Source organism: Microcaecilia unicolor, chromosome 5 (assembly GCF_901765095.1).
Source record: "Microcaecilia unicolor chromosome 5, aMicUni1.1, whole genome shotgun sequence".
Lineage (NCBI taxonomy): Eukaryota > Metazoa > Chordata > Amphibia > Gymnophiona > Siphonopidae > Microcaecilia > Microcaecilia unicolor.
In genome coordinates this window covers 158,346,612-158,363,718 of record NC_044035.1, presented here as the reverse complement: position 1 = coordinate 158,363,718, position 17,107 = coordinate 158,346,612, and the positions used below count along the sequence as shown (strand labels likewise).

The window sequence follows — 17,107 nt, the reverse complement described above, 5'->3', positions numbered from 1 at the left end:
ACTGCACATGGATGAAGAAAATAGGCAGAAGCTGGATCCACTGGACAGTCAAGTCTGCAGAGGACCAGAAATGAAGAAGAAAAGAGGAAAGGAAAGAAATAAATTGAAAGGAAGCCCTGGAAACGGAGTTAAGAGGACAGATAGCAGCAGAATCGGATACTGGGCCAGCATGATCAGAAAAACAAAGTCACCAGACAACAAAGGTAGAAAAAAATCATTTTATTTTCATTATAGTGTTTGGAATATGTCCACTTTGAGAATCAGGTGCTCAACATTAAAAGTTTATATTTATTTACTTATTTATGGAATTTTATCGCACATTAAACATGAATTAGATTGGAACCTGGGATCATTTAATTTTTTTTCCTGGAGTAATGCATTGCCCCCCCCCCCCCCCCCAGGCTCTCTCCCCAGCTACAGCCAGCTCTGCAATTTGGGGGGAGGGGTGCGCAGAGGGGGACCGGGGAGAGAGCCTGTTAAACATTTACCAGCACACCACCCAAAAGAAGGCTTCAATATCATTAAGGCACTATGAAGTTGCTCATTTCGCAAGAGTGAGCTTACAAAGTCCCAAGAAAAGTCAATCTGAAAAAATACCATTCAGGTGACCAATTCCTAATAATGTTGACAACTGACAACTCTCAGAAAAAGAGAGAGGGTTATCTGAAGGCAGGCAAAGCAAAGAAGTTAACATAAAGAGAAGTAGATACATCATGCCAATTTACCAAACACTTAGAGGACAAAAGAAGTTTTGCTTATAACCTGCTGGTTCAATAAACTGTTGCAAAGATTTATGTACAGTTAGCTATCTCAAAATTCTGTCCCTACCCCATTTCTTGTGTTAAAGAATCACTGGACCAATTTATACAGTCCCATTATAACTTGCTATTTAACTAACTAGCATTTTCTATTGTTACTACCATTATAAGAGAAGCCATCCTCCACCACCCATATTAGTTTGTACCAGTTTAAGGTCTTTTCCTTTAGCTGCCATTGATCATGACTATATTCCAACAGTTTATAAAACCTCATATTAAAACCTATCTACCTCTGTGCAGCAGCCTACTTCTAAGATAGTCCTTCACATTGAGGAATGGCCAACACATTTGCGAAGATTGACAGCCGTACTATAATCAATGAGAGAAGCTTAACTATTAATTCTAAAAAATGTGTGCTAGATGAGAATGATATCTGATGTTTCAGATGCCCAAAACGTAACAAAAAAGCTCCTCGTCAATAAGATCCAGCCAGTAGCTTTGTGCCTAACTCCTCCTATCAAAAAACAGGTCAGAGTATACATAGGTCTGGCAAGTTACTAATAAATTAATTTCTCGCTTTCCTTAGATAGCCATACCAATCTTCAAACAAGATTGTTTGAGCCCAAAAATGTGAGGAGCATTCACCAGCTTGAAGAATCAACCGTACAAGTACAAGAAGCATAGCTTTCAATGAAGATTTCTTCCTCCAAACACAATGAAAGCCACTCTCAAGGCAGCTTTAGGTCAGGTAAATCTCTCTTATAATTAAAGACTACCTTCCTCAATAGTAGATTCAGAATAGTCACAATAGGTAAAATTACATAGAAATAACAACTGACAGTAATAAACATATATTTCAGATGGAAGCTGTTAATTTGTGAGAAAAATTATTCGACAATCTAAACACAAATGCTTGTTTGTGGAACTAGCTGGATTCTTCCCAAGCAACATCTTGAATTTCTGTTGAAAGCTTGTTAGCAAGAGGTTATATAGCCTTATGTCTTTATTACGCACATCTCCTCATAATCCTTCTGTTCATCAGATCTGCTCAAATCACTCCATTATTGCTCACACTCTCCACATTTGGCCTGTTGTCTCTAAATTTCTTAATATTTATCTCAGTATCTGTTTTCTCTCATTGTTTTTAAGAAATTCCTCATTTCCAGCTATCTGCTCTCTGGATGGTAGGATATAGGGGAATAAGGGTTTAAAATCTATAGACAACCAACTATGTTATTAGGGGATAACCTACCAACGTAGCAATAATTTAACTCACTAAAAAAAACTCCAGTACTAATATTTTCTCAAATGCCTTTTTTTTATTACTTCTGTGTGAAGTCACACAGAGGCAAAAATCCATGTATTTTAAAATCGTATCTAAACCACTTTCATACCACATTCACCCATCTATCCTCACACTTAGATTTCAATGTCTTCTTAATATAACAACAAAAATTTACAGATCATACATTTATAATACAACTTGACATAGGCTTATCATCTCATGCAATATAAAGCTGTTGGTAAAAAACCAAAGTAATCTGGCGTCAAACTATATATGCATTGTTGACGCCCGTCCATGATAGAATCACCAAAACTGGCATTGCTCCCAAATATTTCTCAATGTCACCATACAGCTGTGGACTAGTTGACTTCCACGTTTGAACCGGGATCCACTGCCAATTTAACTGGCGTGTCCCCGGTTATTCTTCATTGCACGCAAGTGCAGGCAATGGGCGAATCAATGTCAGACCATCTGCAGAACAGAAATACTGCTCTCAGAACGGTTCCCCAATGCTGGACCGCATTTCGATTCTCTTCTTCAGGAGGAACCACTTTTCATCTGTAACATTAAATATATTATCGCCATAAAGCTCATTTAGTATGAGGAGTAGTTTCATGTTTATAAGGATGAGCAGGTACCATTAACACGTTGGTATTACACTTTAGATAAGCTTCACGCAATGTTTCCCACAGTTCCAGATAATTGCTGGCATTGTGAGGTGAGAGGGGGCACCTTATGGTGATCCTTTGAGGAGATACAAGTTTTTTGGGAGGGAGTCACAGGTAGGATTTCTGCATTTGTGGTGTGTATTTTTCCTTGTGATCCAAAGCGGTGTCTGTTGGGTGTGGGAAATCAGCGTGGTCCAAAGTGGCAACGTCACCTTAAACGTACGGGTTTAGAAGCCGCTAAAAGTAGCACTGCAGCTCACTGGAAACAGACTAATGATCCTACAGTGTTCAACTAGACTTTAAAGCTTTCTCTTATTGGTGAAATGGACAAACTCACAGACCATAAACTTGGACGCTATGATCCTACATCAGATCTTGAAAGTTTAGTTGAGACTTCCTAAGAGTTAAGAATAGGGCCGGGGGTATCTGTGATGTAGAAGGAATATTCCTTATATGTATTTGATGATTTTTTTCATTACTGGATGTTACTTTTGAGAGCAATGTTTTTCAATTATTTTTCAATAAAATGTATTGTTGCAAACAAAAACGTTATAGTACACACGTTCTTCCCCATTTTTCCACCTGATCCTCTCACATCTCTCTCTCCCCTCCCTTTCCAATTCTACAGCTACTAATCAGGACCAGCATGAACAGGAGAATAGCACCTGGGGTTGCATCATCCTCCTCTGCCACCAGAAGAAAGTGTCATGCTTTGAACTGCAGAGGCGTGAGAGCATGACACAGGGAGAGACAGAAGGAATAGCAGGTGAGTAAACAAGGGGGATGGAACGGGGTAATGAGCCCACACACAAAAAAAAATCGTATTAAATAAAACTGCAAGAAAAAGGCAATACAAATGTGATTCCAGCAAATAGTTGAACTGCAGGAGCTATGCATTAATATACTGTGCACAATATAAACTGAGCTGCCTTTTCTCATGTATTTCATTAACAGCTTTCAAACTCTTAAAAACATTCAATGTACCAAGTGCAGAGCTACTGTTCTGTACACAAATCCAGTCCGACAGCATGCATGCACTTATGAGAGAGATTTACAAGAAAGAAACAAAGACAATAAAAGACTTTAAAAGCCACTGTCAGAAGTAGTAGGCAGCAGGCCAGCTATACAGTCACTCTACTTCCTCTCTGCTTGCACCAACATCAGCAGGTCATCCCCCCTTTCAAGGGTAGAAAGTGATTAACCCTAGTGTGAGGGGCTGACTCATTTCTGGACATGCTGTAAGAACAATCCCATCTGTGATAATGCTGGTGCATTATCACCATTGAGTTGCAAATCAAGAGACTGGGAACAGCCACATACTACAATCCTTCCCCAGATAGTGCAAGAGCAGCCACCTCACTGTTGTTCTGTTGGTAGGAAGTATGTACATCAGTCATCCTACCTTTGAGCATTGCTCCAGCACATCTTCTTTGAACTGCAGGAAGCGCTCCTGGATCTCCGGCTGGTTCAGTGGAAAGGACAGGAAGTGTGTGAACGGTTGCTTTTTCCGAAATGTTTCCACCAGTACCTCAATTCGGGTGCGAGCTGAAATCACACTACTGTGCTGCTGTCCTGTAATCACTGCAGTAAAAAAGAGAGACCCTTAGGTTAGAAGAACACAGCAAGATCTGCCGGACAGTGGCAGAATTTGACAACAATGTACATTGGACCTTACCAATATCTCCCTCCATTCCAGGTTTGGGAATACTAATAGATGTCCTCGTTTCTGATTCTAGCCTTCTCCTGGTTTCTCCTTTTTTGCCAATTATGTACCTTTGAGGATGAAGAAAACCATTTTGACAAGAATAAGAGTAACCCTTCCAGATACAGTATACCATACACTTACTTCCTCATTTGAACAAACTTAAGGGACCTATTTACTGAAGTACATTACGGTATTAACATGGTAATTAGTGCACATTAACAGAATGGTAGCTTGACAGTGAGTGCTAATGCAAGGATAATTGGAAGCACTTTACAGTTAACAAGGAAGTAGTTACTGCACATTAACTGTAAAAAAAAAAAAAGAAATTTCCCCCAGTTTACAAAGCTGCGTGGCAATGCCGACACAGCCCATTCAAAGTGAATGGGCTGTGTCGGTATTACCACACCGGAAGGAACTAACGTCGCTTTGTAAACAGGGGGGAAGTGATACATCCCAGATGGATACATAAAATCTGGCCAGATAGGGAGAGTAATTGTGTGAAGTGTGGAGGGACATATATTCACTTTGAATTGCCCCAAAATAATGATAAGGAGGAGATAAGGAGACAATTGGAAGAATTTTGGGGACAGTTCCTATGAAAATGTAAGTAACTATTTATTTATTTTATTTTGTTACATTTGTACCCCGCACTTTCTCACTCATGGCAGGCTCAATGTGGCTTACATGGGGCAACTATGTCTTTTGGCCTTGGAGGATGACTTAGACTTAGAATGGGATGAATATTGCTTGTTTGTATGGAAAGCATGTTTAATGCAAAATGATGTATATTACTTCAAAGGATAAAAAAGGAACCACCCACATTGATACTACAGGGAAAACAAATGCATTACCTACTTCATACGGAAAGAATGTCAGTCCAAGGAACAGAAGAAAAAAAAATCAACAGATTTATTCATATATGGGCTTCATTTCAGGACTCTTACAACCTAGATTGAGAAGTATACTTTTAAACCCCCTGGGTGTATAGAACACAAAGATGGCTAATGTGGTTACATTTGTGTCATGTTTATTAAAATAAGGGAATGACACAGTTCCTAGTACATTGGAGAAGCAATTACTACCAAAATCATTTCTGCTGAAGGTAAAGATAAAATATACCTATTGTACACTTGTGTTCAGTTGAGATATGCTTTTTAAAAAAGCTTTAGGGGTCACGTGATGCTTTAGGGCAAGGCAGACGTGGTGCCGAGTTCTCCCGGGCCCCGACTCGAATAAACCCGTAAAAACCCTGCAAATAGTAGAGAAAATTGCTTTCTGGTAAGAATAGTGACAGCGCATCGCATGGAAAAGTATCTGAGCGCTTCAACAGCAACAATGGCGCCGAAAAACACAAAAAAAGAAAAAGAGAAACCGAAGACGACTGGCGGAGTGGAGGACGGCCCGCCACAATCTGACGTCGCGGTATTCTCAGAAGAACAACTGCGCCAAATTGCAAGTACTGTGGGAACGGTGATCGAGCCGATCCAAAAAAAATTTGATAAGGTTTTTGCTCAGCTAACGACGCTGGAAGAGCTCTTAACGGACACAGTGAGGAGGACTGGAGAGACTGAGCAGCGGATGGTGGCAATGGAGGAGGCAATTCCCCCGGTTTTGCAGCAGGTGAAAACGCTCGAGACTAAAACCGGGTCACTGGCAGAGAAACTTGATGAACTTGAAAACAGATCCCGTCGGGCGAATTTAAGAATAATAGGCTTACCAGAATCTGTGGGAGCCTCAGTATTATCGTCAGTGCTGGAAAAATGGCTGTCGCAAGAGTTTGCACTATCTGACCACGCGGGGCCCTTGTGTCTAGAAAGGGCCCACCGCATTGGCCGACAGCAAGATGGCCGACGCAACCCGCGAACTGTGATCCTGAAAGTACATAACTACATCCACAAAGAGGAGATCTTAAGAGGATACAGACAAAAAAGAAACGAGACTAAATTTGATGGACATTAAATTCTCATTTTCCAAGACTACTCAGCAGCCTTACAAGAAAAGAGGAAACTGTATTCCCCGCATTGCAGGCGCCTGCACGAACTGAATATTCAGTTCATGTTGGCATATCCAGCGATTTTAAAAATCAAAGAGCAAGGACAATGGAAAGTCATGGGATCACCGGAGGAAGCGAAGAAATACGTGCAACAGCTGGAGCAGAGGGACAGAGTACCCGTGGGTAACGATTGAATGCACTGATGTGTATAGGAGTATACGTGGACAAAGCTGTGTAACTCAAAATTTGTTAATTGTTAAACAGGGTTGTTAAGTTGGTTAAAATGAGGACATAGGAGTCGGGGGCCGGGAGACTAGGAAACCCCTAAGACCCACTGTAAATGGGTAGTTGTTATGAGGGTTGGAGGGGTGATGATTCGGGGTATCAAGCGGGCGGGGGGAGGGGGAGGGAGGGGGAAGGAAGGGGGGCGGAAGAGAGAAGGGATAAGGAGAATACACAAGACGATAATGAACCTAAACACAATTTTCATTGCTTGTCTAGCTGGTATAAACTAATGTCATTACTACTACAGAGTGCGGTGGGGGACACACTCTCTCGGGGCAAGGCTGGGTGCCCCGGGAGACAAGACCATAGAGAGTATTTAAAGACTATACAATCGGGGAGCTGGCACGTCCCCTAGGAAAATACGAATAATTTCATGGAATGTTGGGGGCATCACTTCCCCCGTCAAGAGAACTAAAATACTGGCGGCATTAAAACGACACGATGTGGGGATAGCATGCCTACAGGAGACTAGGCTCTCCCGGGAAGAGCACGAGAAATTAAAAAGACACTGGGTGGGCGAGGTGTTCTACTCCCCAGCAACAGGGCGAAGAGGGGGGGTGGCCATACTAATTCATAAAGCCTTACAGTGTCAGGCACAAATGATGTTTAAAGATGGAGAAGGGCGAGTTGTAGGGATTAAATTGAACCTACAGGGAAAGGAACTGCACTTAGCCTCCATATATGGCCCGAATGTTTCCGCACATGCTTTCTACGCCCAACTGTTAGCGCGATTTCAAAATCAGGCAAAACTCCCTTTGATCTTGGCAGGTGATATGAACCAAGTGATGGATGAGGAGCTAGACAGATCAGGCACAGGCCAGAAGAGACGGGAGCCCGCCACAGCAAGGTTGGCGGCCTTCTGCCAGGAACTGGGTCTAGTAGATACATGGAGATTATTGCATGGGGAGGAGAGGGATTATACGCACACTTCCAGGGCGCACCGCACGCAGTCTAGAATAGATTACATATTTACATCTCAAGACCTCTTCCCCAGAGTAATTAGCGCCCAAATTGGCCCAGAAGAAATATCAGATCATTCGCTCACTTGGGTGGATCTGGAGCCCATGCCACTTTTCCAACAGAGGCCGGGATGGCGATTCCCAGCTTACCTGTACAAGGTCAAAGACTTCGTGGGGTTCCTACAGAAGAAATGGGAAGAGTACACAACACACAACCAAGCCCATAGGGAAGATCCTATACTATTTTGGTCAGCTGCCAAGGCGGTATTAAGAGGCGAGATGATTGCCTATGTCAGTAAACGTAACCGACAGATAGCACAGGGCATAATAGGCCTAGAGAAGAAATTAAGAGAAGCAAAAAGGAACTACACTAGGAATCCCACACAGTCACAATATGAGTTGCTGGTGTCCACCAGAGCAGCATTGAATAGCATCATACATGAAAGGACAATGAGATCCTTATTGTACAGGAAATATAAACTACACAAATTCGGAGACAGGGCGGGAGGAATGATGGCTAGGCTGGTGAAAGGGGCTCGCAAATCGTGCTTCATCCCAGCCATACAAAAGTCCACAGGTGGGGTAACTACCAGTCTAGAAGAGATTGCGCACATATTTAGGAAACATTTTGCCACGTTGTATGAAAAGGGCCCAGAGGAGGAAGGCCCTCGGGAAGAGATACAGAGATATTTGCAAACGCAGCGACTGGGAAAGATCCCTCTGGACCAGCTGGCCGCCCTTAATAGTCCAGTAGAGGCAAAAGAGCTGCAAAAGGCTATAGGTGCTCTGAAGTTACACTCGGCTCCAGGGCCTGATGGCCTGTCTGGAGAGTTTTACAAAATGTTGAGTCCACAGATCATAGGGCCACTAACTGAGCACCTTAATGCCATGGTAGAGGCAGGTCAATTCCCAAAGCACACCAACTCGGCGATAATTAGCTTGATCTTAAAAAAAGGCAAAGACCCTTTGCAGCCTAATTCATATAGGCCAATCTCGCTAATAAATGTAGAGGCCAAATTATTATCCCGGATTCTGGCTGACCGCCTGGCACCTTTGATGCCTCGGCTCATTGGGGAGGATCAAACGGGGTTTGTCCGGGGCCGTCATTCAGTTTTAAACGTAAGGAAACTCATTATGGCAATGCTATCCGGGGCAGAGCTCGAGGTACCCCGCATGATTGTGAGTCTAGATGCAGAGCGGGCATTTGATCAAGTAAATTGGTCTTTCATGTTCGGTCTTTTAAAGGATATAGGATTGGAGGGATGGGCGCTGCAAGCGATAACACTCCTGTATACGCAACCAAAAGCTGCAGTTAGAGTAAATGGAGTCCTAACACCAGAATTTGACATAGGAAGGGGCACACAACAGGGCTGCCCCCTCTCTCCACTACTCTTCTTACTAACACTAGAACCCCTATTGGTTGAGATCCGCACGCGGCGAGACATCAGAGGCATAAAGGTTTTTGGGAAAGAGCACAAGGTGTTGGCATACGCTGACGATGTCCTGCTGCTACTAGAGGACCCTCAGGCCTCCTTGGAGAATCTTTTAGAAGTAATAAGGGCTTATGGCAAGTTGTCTGGGTACACAATCAACAAAGCCAAATCACTGGCGATACCCTTAGATCCCATAATCAGAAACACTTGGAGGGGTCCCCTTACACTGCAATGGGAAGAGCACCAGTTTAACTATTTGGGAGTCACTATTCCAACTGACATGGGGGCCCTATATGATAGGAATATACAACCCCTCATAGACAACACGAGATGCTTACTGCAACTCTGGAGCTCATGCCCACTCTCACTTATGGGTCGGATAGGCCTTATAAATATGATAATAGTCCCGAAATGGCTTTACAAATTTCAGATGTTGCCGCTATATCTGAGGCGAAAGGAAGAGAAGATTTTAAATAGGCTAGTACAGAATTTCCTCTGGAATAACAAAAAGCCCAGACTCCCTTTACACGTGATTCAGAAGCCAAGACCACAGGGGGGGATGGGTCTGCTTAATATAAGACAGTTAACAATAGCCTGTGCCATGAGACACATAAGAGACTGGCTAGTGGGGAGCCAAGATTTTTCAGTAACTCCAACAGAATTAGCCATGTCCCCCACTGCACACCTGGGCTGGGTGTTACATGCGCCTGGAGGAAGATTAGGTAGAGATTTGGCTAGGAACCCCTGGTTGTCTCGGCAAGAGCAGCGTGGCGATGGCTTTGTAGGTGGCACCATTTCGATTGGAGGGCGACACCTTTTTTGCCATTGTACCACAACCCTGATTTTCCAGAGGGTACATCGTCTGCGGCATTTAGCCGCTGGCGGACATTAGGTATAAAATATGTATATCATTTAGTGTCTGAAGAGGGCAAAACGCGTACGTTTGAAGAATTGTGTCAGGAATTTAAATTGCGGGAGATAGACCGCTTTTCTTATTTACAGGTGCAACACTACATAGTGGCGCTGGGCTGGTCTAACTTAAGTGAAGACGTACAAGACATGTTGAGCACAGACATGACATTGGGGGCACAGGAGTCGGTGCCACTCAAATATCACCACAGAGCTCTGCAAGATTCCACAGAGGATATAGACTTTAGAAGTAGAGCTCAGCACTGGGCAGAAGAGTTATTGAAGTTTCTGGAGAGGCATTGAGTAAATTTATAGCCTCCATGTGGAAAGCCTCCATCTTCACCAAATACATAGAGATGCAGTATAAGTTTGCACTACGATTATACATATCACCAACACGAGCTTACAAGGCTGGGTACAGTGACTCAGATGCGTGTCCTTGGTGTAAACAGACCCGGGCCACGCTTGGCCATATGTTTTGGTTTTGCCCACACACACTGCAACTGTGGACCCAAATTCTGGGCGAAATTAAGAGATACTGGGGGCGCACAATACAGAGACATCCAATGCTGTTGTTTGGTGAATATAACTATATCAAGCCGGCACTGCCTGGATTTTTGTCATTCCTGCAGAGAGCAATACTGATGGGAAAGAGAGTCATCCTACTACAGTGGCGAGACACTAGAGCCCCTGCTCTGGGAACCTGGAGAATACAAATGATAGAACTCCTAAAGCTGGAGAGATGTGGACAATTGGATTTGTCCTCCAGAGAAGGACTGAGATTTCAGAGGACATGGGCGAATTTCTGGGATACACTGCAACCGTTAGCGAGAAGTCGAATTTTAAACTGATTATTAGAGTTCATATCACAGCTGTAATTGTTAATAGGAACATGTGTGTTGTGGGAGGGGTGGGCAAGGGGAGGGATGGGAGGGGGGGAAGATTAGAGAGAGGGGACAAATAAAAAGCAGAACATAATACGCTTTCTGGAAATGCTGAAAGCACTGGGATTACAGATGGTTATACTGCAATGTTGATACAATGTTATCTTTTCTGCTAATAAACAGAGTTAAATAATAAAAAAGCTTTAAATGATCTACCATAAGAATAGAGTATATGGCACAGTAAATGCAGGGTTAAGTATACTGCCTCTGCATTAACTGTACAGCAAAATGCCGGGAACACCCTCAACAGTTAACGCAGAGGTTCTGCAGCTAAGGGAACAGCAAAACTTTACTGCATTTCAGTAAATAGGCCCCTAAGGGACTAATTTACTACGGGCTTCTTTTACAAAGCCACGCTAGTGATTTCTGCGTGGTAAATGAGAGGAAACCTGTTCAGTTCCTATGGGCTTCCTTTCATTTGCTGCATGGGAATCGCTAGTGCAGCTTTGTAAAAGAAGCCCTAAACTAGAGTAAATCTGCAAAGTTACTACTACTACTACTTATCACTTCTATAGCGCTACAAGGTATACACAGCGCTGTACACCATACATGAAAAGACAGTCCCTGCTCAAAGAGCTCACAATGTAAATAAGACAAACAGACAGAACAACTAAGAGGTAAGGGAATTAAAGAGGTGGGGATAAAAGGGTACAGGGCAAGTGAGTAGTGGTTAGGAGTCAAAAGCAGCGTTAAAGAGGTGGGCTTTTAGCCTGGATTTGAAAATGGCCAAAGACGGGGCTAGACGTACAAGCTCGGGAAGTCTATTCCAGGCGTGAGGTGCAGCGAGATAAAAGGAACGGAGTCTGGAATCAGCAGTAGAGGAGAAGGGGACAGACAAGAGAGATTTATCCATAGAATGGAGTACCCGAGGGGGGGGGGAGGGCGTAGGGAGAGACAAGAGTGGAGAGGTACTGGGGAGCACTTATAGGTCAGTAAGTTACCATGAGTAAGTTTCCACAGTGCAACATTCATTAGTACAGTATGCACAAGTGCACTGCAGACAGATTTCTGTAGTAACAGTGGTTAGGCCCCTATTACCATGTAAGTCTCCAATCATAATGCCAACTGGACCTTGTTACTACTGTATGGAAAATATTAGGTCCTTATCCGCCCTTCCAGACCCCATTACCCTCTATAAAATAGTTTCCTGGCACCACAGTGAAAGTCTATTTAGCCATACTGAAGGATGGCAAGGTTCAGGCAAGCTATTTACACATACAAATCACTGTTTACAATACAATATAATAGCTTATATACTGCAAAATGCCAAACAAATGGCTAATGAAGGTTTACAATAAAGCAAAAACCAGGCACATTAATTAAGCACAGTTAAAACTTAAGAATACATTAAATAAGAAACTGATTGCCAAATTATTTGTTTAAACACAGATTTTCAACTGTTTTCTAAAACTCACATAGTCAGAGTTCAGTCTAAGAGCTAGAGAGTTCCAGATTCTCACTGCTCGATATGAGAATAAATAATAAAATTATGTTTTACATTCATTGCAGATGGAAAATGTAATATCATTTGGTTTACAGTACACTGTTAAGCATATTTTCAAAGCACTTTGGGAGGCTAAGTTCCATAGGTTTCTATGGAACTTTGGGAGGCTAAGTGCTTTGAAAATGAGCCTCAATGTCTTTGGAGAAGGCAGCAAATGAACTAATGGCAGTAAATAGGGAAGCATCAAGCCATGAATAATTCTAAAAACCAAAGAGCACAATTTGAACAATGCACGAGCTTGCATTGGTAGCCAATGTAAAGACTTCGAAAGAGGGATGGCTAGTTCCCATTTTTGCAGTATTTACCTAATTAAATGGCTTTGAAAATTGCCCTGCCCACTGAATAAGTTACACTGATATCAGACAAACAGTACCTTAAAAATGACATACAAAAATCAACCTAGTAGAAATGCCAGTTTCAACCTAAACATATTAATTACACAGATAGCAGATGAATACCATTCCTACTTGGATAAACTTTTGGCCCAACCCAGCTCCAACTATACAGAGTATTGGGCCAATTAGCAATTTATATGTCCTGATATTATTTGTACATTATTTGAAAATACATGGAAACGGCAATTGTGAGTTTATCAGCCACTAATGAATGACTGTCCTTGAATATTGGTCAATTTTTCTCTTTATACATTTATGTATTTTTAAAATATATAAATATTGTATTTTGTATAATATTTTGCTTTTAGACATTCAATATAAGAAGAACCATCAGAGGATTTTTGGTCAACTTTTATCATTCACTGAAGGCTGCCACTGCAAGACTGATAAATTGTTTTGAGGATGTTATAATGCCTTTGTATTGCTCCATGGTGCGACCGCACCTCGAATATTGCGGCGACCAGAATTGAACACATCTCAAAAACGATATAGTGGAATTAGAAAAGGTGCAGAGAAGGACGACGAAAATGATAAAGGGGATGGGATGACTTCCCTATGAGGAAAGGCTAAAGCGGCTAGGGCTCTTCAGCTTGGAGAAAAGGCAGCTGAGGGGAGATATGATAGAGGTCTATAAAATAATGAGTGGAGTGGAACGGGTAGATGTGAAGCGTCTCCTTACGCTTTCCAAAAATACTAGGACTAGGGGGCATGCGATGAAGCTACAATGTAGTAAATTTAAAACGAATCTGAGAAACCTTTTCTTCACTCAATGTGTAATTAAACTCTGGAATTCGTTGCCAGAGAATGTGGTAAAGGCGGTTAGCTTAGTGGAGTTTTAAAAAGATTTGGACGGCTTCCTAAAGGAAAAGGCCATAGACCATTATTAAATGGACTTGGGGAAAATCCACTATTTCTGGGATAAGCAGTTTAACATGTTTTGTACTTTTTTGGGACCTTGCTAGGTATTTGTGACCTGGATTGGCCACTGTTGGAAACAGGATGCTGGGCTTGATGGACCTTTGGCCTTTCCCAGTATGGCAATACTTATGTACTTCTGTATGAATGTCAAGTCAAATGTTTTGGGGGTAATTTAAAAAGAATATTTTCAATGCATAGGCGGTCGGTGACTCAGATATTTGGGAGGTGGGGTGGGGCTAGGGCAGGGTGGGATAGAGCGTGGCAACACCTGTGTCAACATTTCTGAACATAGAAGGGAAAGAACCCTTCACTATGTCCTCTCTGCCCTCCCCCTCCCCCATATCTTTGTTAATAATTGTCATAACATGTAAGCTAAACACACTCAAGAGAATTATCTGCCAAAAAGGTATGCCCCATCACTCTCCTCCCCCTAAGATCCAGCATCACCCCTGTCTCTCCCCCCCCCCTCCCACCATCATCTGTTCTCTTTCCTCCAATCCTCTACTATCCATTATTGCCTCATTTCTTTTCCCCTCACCCCACCATCCAGCATCACTACATCTCTTTTTCTGTGTCCCCTCCCCACCAACATTGACCACCAGCACCATTGCCCATCTTCTCACCCTCCCTAACATCAATGACCAGCACCACTGCCCATCTTCTCTCCACCCCTAACATCAACCACCACCAGCACCACTACCCATCTTCTCTTCCCCCACCCTCTGTCATTCACTCCTTCACCAGCACCTCTGCCAGGCCATTACTCAACAAGAAATAGAATTCACAACCTTCCTCTCCGTGCGTCCCACTCTGATGGGGGACCATAGCCCTCTGTGTGCCACTCCAAAACAGGACTCCCCTGCTCCCTCTAAATTGCTTTCCTCCATCGAAGCCTGTGCCACAGAAGCGCGCTGTGCCTCCTGTCAACCGGCATGTGCAGAGCTGGTCACGCCTGAGAGGAAAAAATGGCGGCTGCCAACGCATGCTGCACTAACTGCCCCGAGGAAAGCGCCGAAACTATCCCCTGCACTTCCATTTCTCTCACTTTCTCTCTCACACACACACACACAAAGAAATGCTATTGAATGAACACAGTCAGAGGTCTGCAGAGCCCATGATATGACCATTGTGTTAGTTGTATGCAACATGCCAAATCAATCGCTACAAAGAGAGGGACGGTAAAAGGCATTTCTTAAGAGCATAAGTTGTGAAATGACATAGTACGCAAGCTTTTGTAAAAATCAGGCCATTGAATTTCAGGGGTAATGGAACTGGATGTTTCAGGGGATAGGTACAGAGATACAAGCCTTTCACCTCTACAACACAGGTCCAAAGCAGCTCAGGTGGTATGCATATTTCTAAAGCCACCTAACTATGTTTGTAGGCAATTTGCATTCTCAGTGAAACAGAATAAAACAAAACAAAAAGACTGCACTGACTATCACTAATCTCTTGCTCTCAAAGGTGGTCTCTGCAGAGTAAGTTAAGGCACATTGGTGAGGACAAGTATGAGGAATATTTGCATGTCTGCCACCTTTGATGCATTTGTTCTAATGGAAAACCTGCTTCTACTACTGTCAAATCCAGCACTCATTTTAACTAAACAAAAACCCCAAGTGCATTGCAGAGCTGAGTGTGAAGTCAGAATAAGCTGTGCTGAAGAGTTGCGAGAGTACCCATTAATTAACAATAATATACAACATCAGAACTGACAGAAAATGAAACCTGTTTCTAAGGTTCCCAACCCTCCCATAACCCTGGAGCTGCAGCAGGGCTTACTTGAAGAGCGGACTGGGAACTGGTAGCTTGCACTGGAAACCCTTCTCCGTCTGTTCCACAACGATGTCACCACATGGCTCATCTGTGCACTCTGCAGCACCTAGAAGGAAATATAAGGAGCAGCTCACTACACAAGCTCAGGGTGCAAAGGCAGAAAGCTTCAGATTGTCTTTCATTCTCATAGAAAACAAGTAGTGCCTGTCTCCAGAACATGTGATATCAGAAAGTGTACCAGAGAGGTTGGGAGAGAAATAGAAACCAGAGGCACCTTAATTACCTAGTGCTCCAATGTGGCCAACATCACCTCCAAAGGACTCCTCACACTGGCCAGTAAAGGGGATCTTTTACATTTCATTCCTACCTATATTTTTAATGTGCCTTGGTTCTCGATTCTTCTTCATAGCATGTTCTGAAAATTTGGAGATGGCATGAACAAAATACAGGGGTGAGAAAAGGATAAATGGTTTTATTTCTATTCACCATCGATGGTTCGGTATAATTGACAATTCAGGCACTTTCTCCAATTCAGAGGCTGATACAGTAAATTGGATGGCAGAGTTGTGAGTTAAAGCTCAGTGCATTTCTCTAACATAAAGACATAAAACAATTGTGTATTCACTGCTATAACCAAATACTATGCTAATAAGTTGTGCACAGAAAACATGTGTAAAGGGTGAGCATAGCAGAAGAACATGCGTAATGGCTGTCCTAGGAGCAGTATCTATATTTTGTGCACAAAACATTGTATTAGCACTTGGAATTAAATGTGCATACATGATGCAGATGTACTGGAATACTATTCTGCTCATATATAATATTGTTGGTATCATTTGGATGTCTGCAGTCCAGCACTTTATTGCTCATTGCTGCAGCTCCTTCCCCTCAGCTCCTCATCCACTGTAGGATTTGTTTCCACCTATGTACGTCAACAAAGCAATAAAAAAGCTGCAGGTTCCTCATGCTCCAGAAAAGCAAAGAAACTGACATAATTATAACAATAATATATCTTATATTCCACCATTTACTTAACGGTTCTATACAGATTACATCAATGAAAAACTGGACATAACCAGAAAACTACATCATAAAATCAAACATATAATTAGATTTGTCTCCTCAGTACAATTACCCAGTAGAATTTAAGGCACATTTCCTAAACAAATGTCTTGATTTGACTTCTAAAATTCCTATAGTCTATAGCTGATAATAAAGAAAGTCTGAACTTTTTTGTCTAGTCTTGCAGCCTGAAATGAGAACAAGTTATTTAATAGTTTAGCTCTCTTCATACTCCTTAAAGAAGGAAAAGTGAACAAAGCTACAACTCTACTTATCACATACCATGTAAAATGAGTTTATCTTTTTGGGCAGACTGGATGGACCGTTCAGGTCTTTATCTGCCGTCATTTACTATGTTATGTTACTATGAGGCAGATGCACTAAACGTTTTTCATCGTTAAATGAGCCCTCAGGGAAGAATTTCCTATCCTTTCCATGCACTTAAGCCTATTTTCCGACGACAGTAGCAGCTAACGAAAACGGAATGGAGATGAGCAATTAGTGTGAAAACCCCAT

The 17,107-nt window shown here is 42.5% G+C and overlaps 1 protein-coding gene across 3 annotated transcripts in view; it reads right to left on the bottom strand.

Moving 5' to 3' along the window:
• Positions 1–17,107, bottom strand: part of ASCC1 (activating signal cointegrator 1 complex subunit 1) — a 121,057-nt gene that overhangs the window by 99,582 nt on the left and 4,368 nt on the right. For all 3 annotated transcript variants that reach the window (XM_030203490.1, XM_030203492.1, XM_030203491.1), the window contains exons 3-5: positions 15,536–15,635; positions 4,387–4,484; positions 4,114–4,292 (exon numbers count right to left, since the gene is read on the bottom strand). In XM_030203490.1, the coding sequence (XP_030059350.1) occupies positions 4,114–4,292; positions 4,387–4,484; positions 15,536–15,635 (377 nt within the window). The remainder of the gene's footprint in view (positions 1–4,113; positions 4,293–4,386; positions 4,485–15,535; positions 15,636–17,107) is intronic.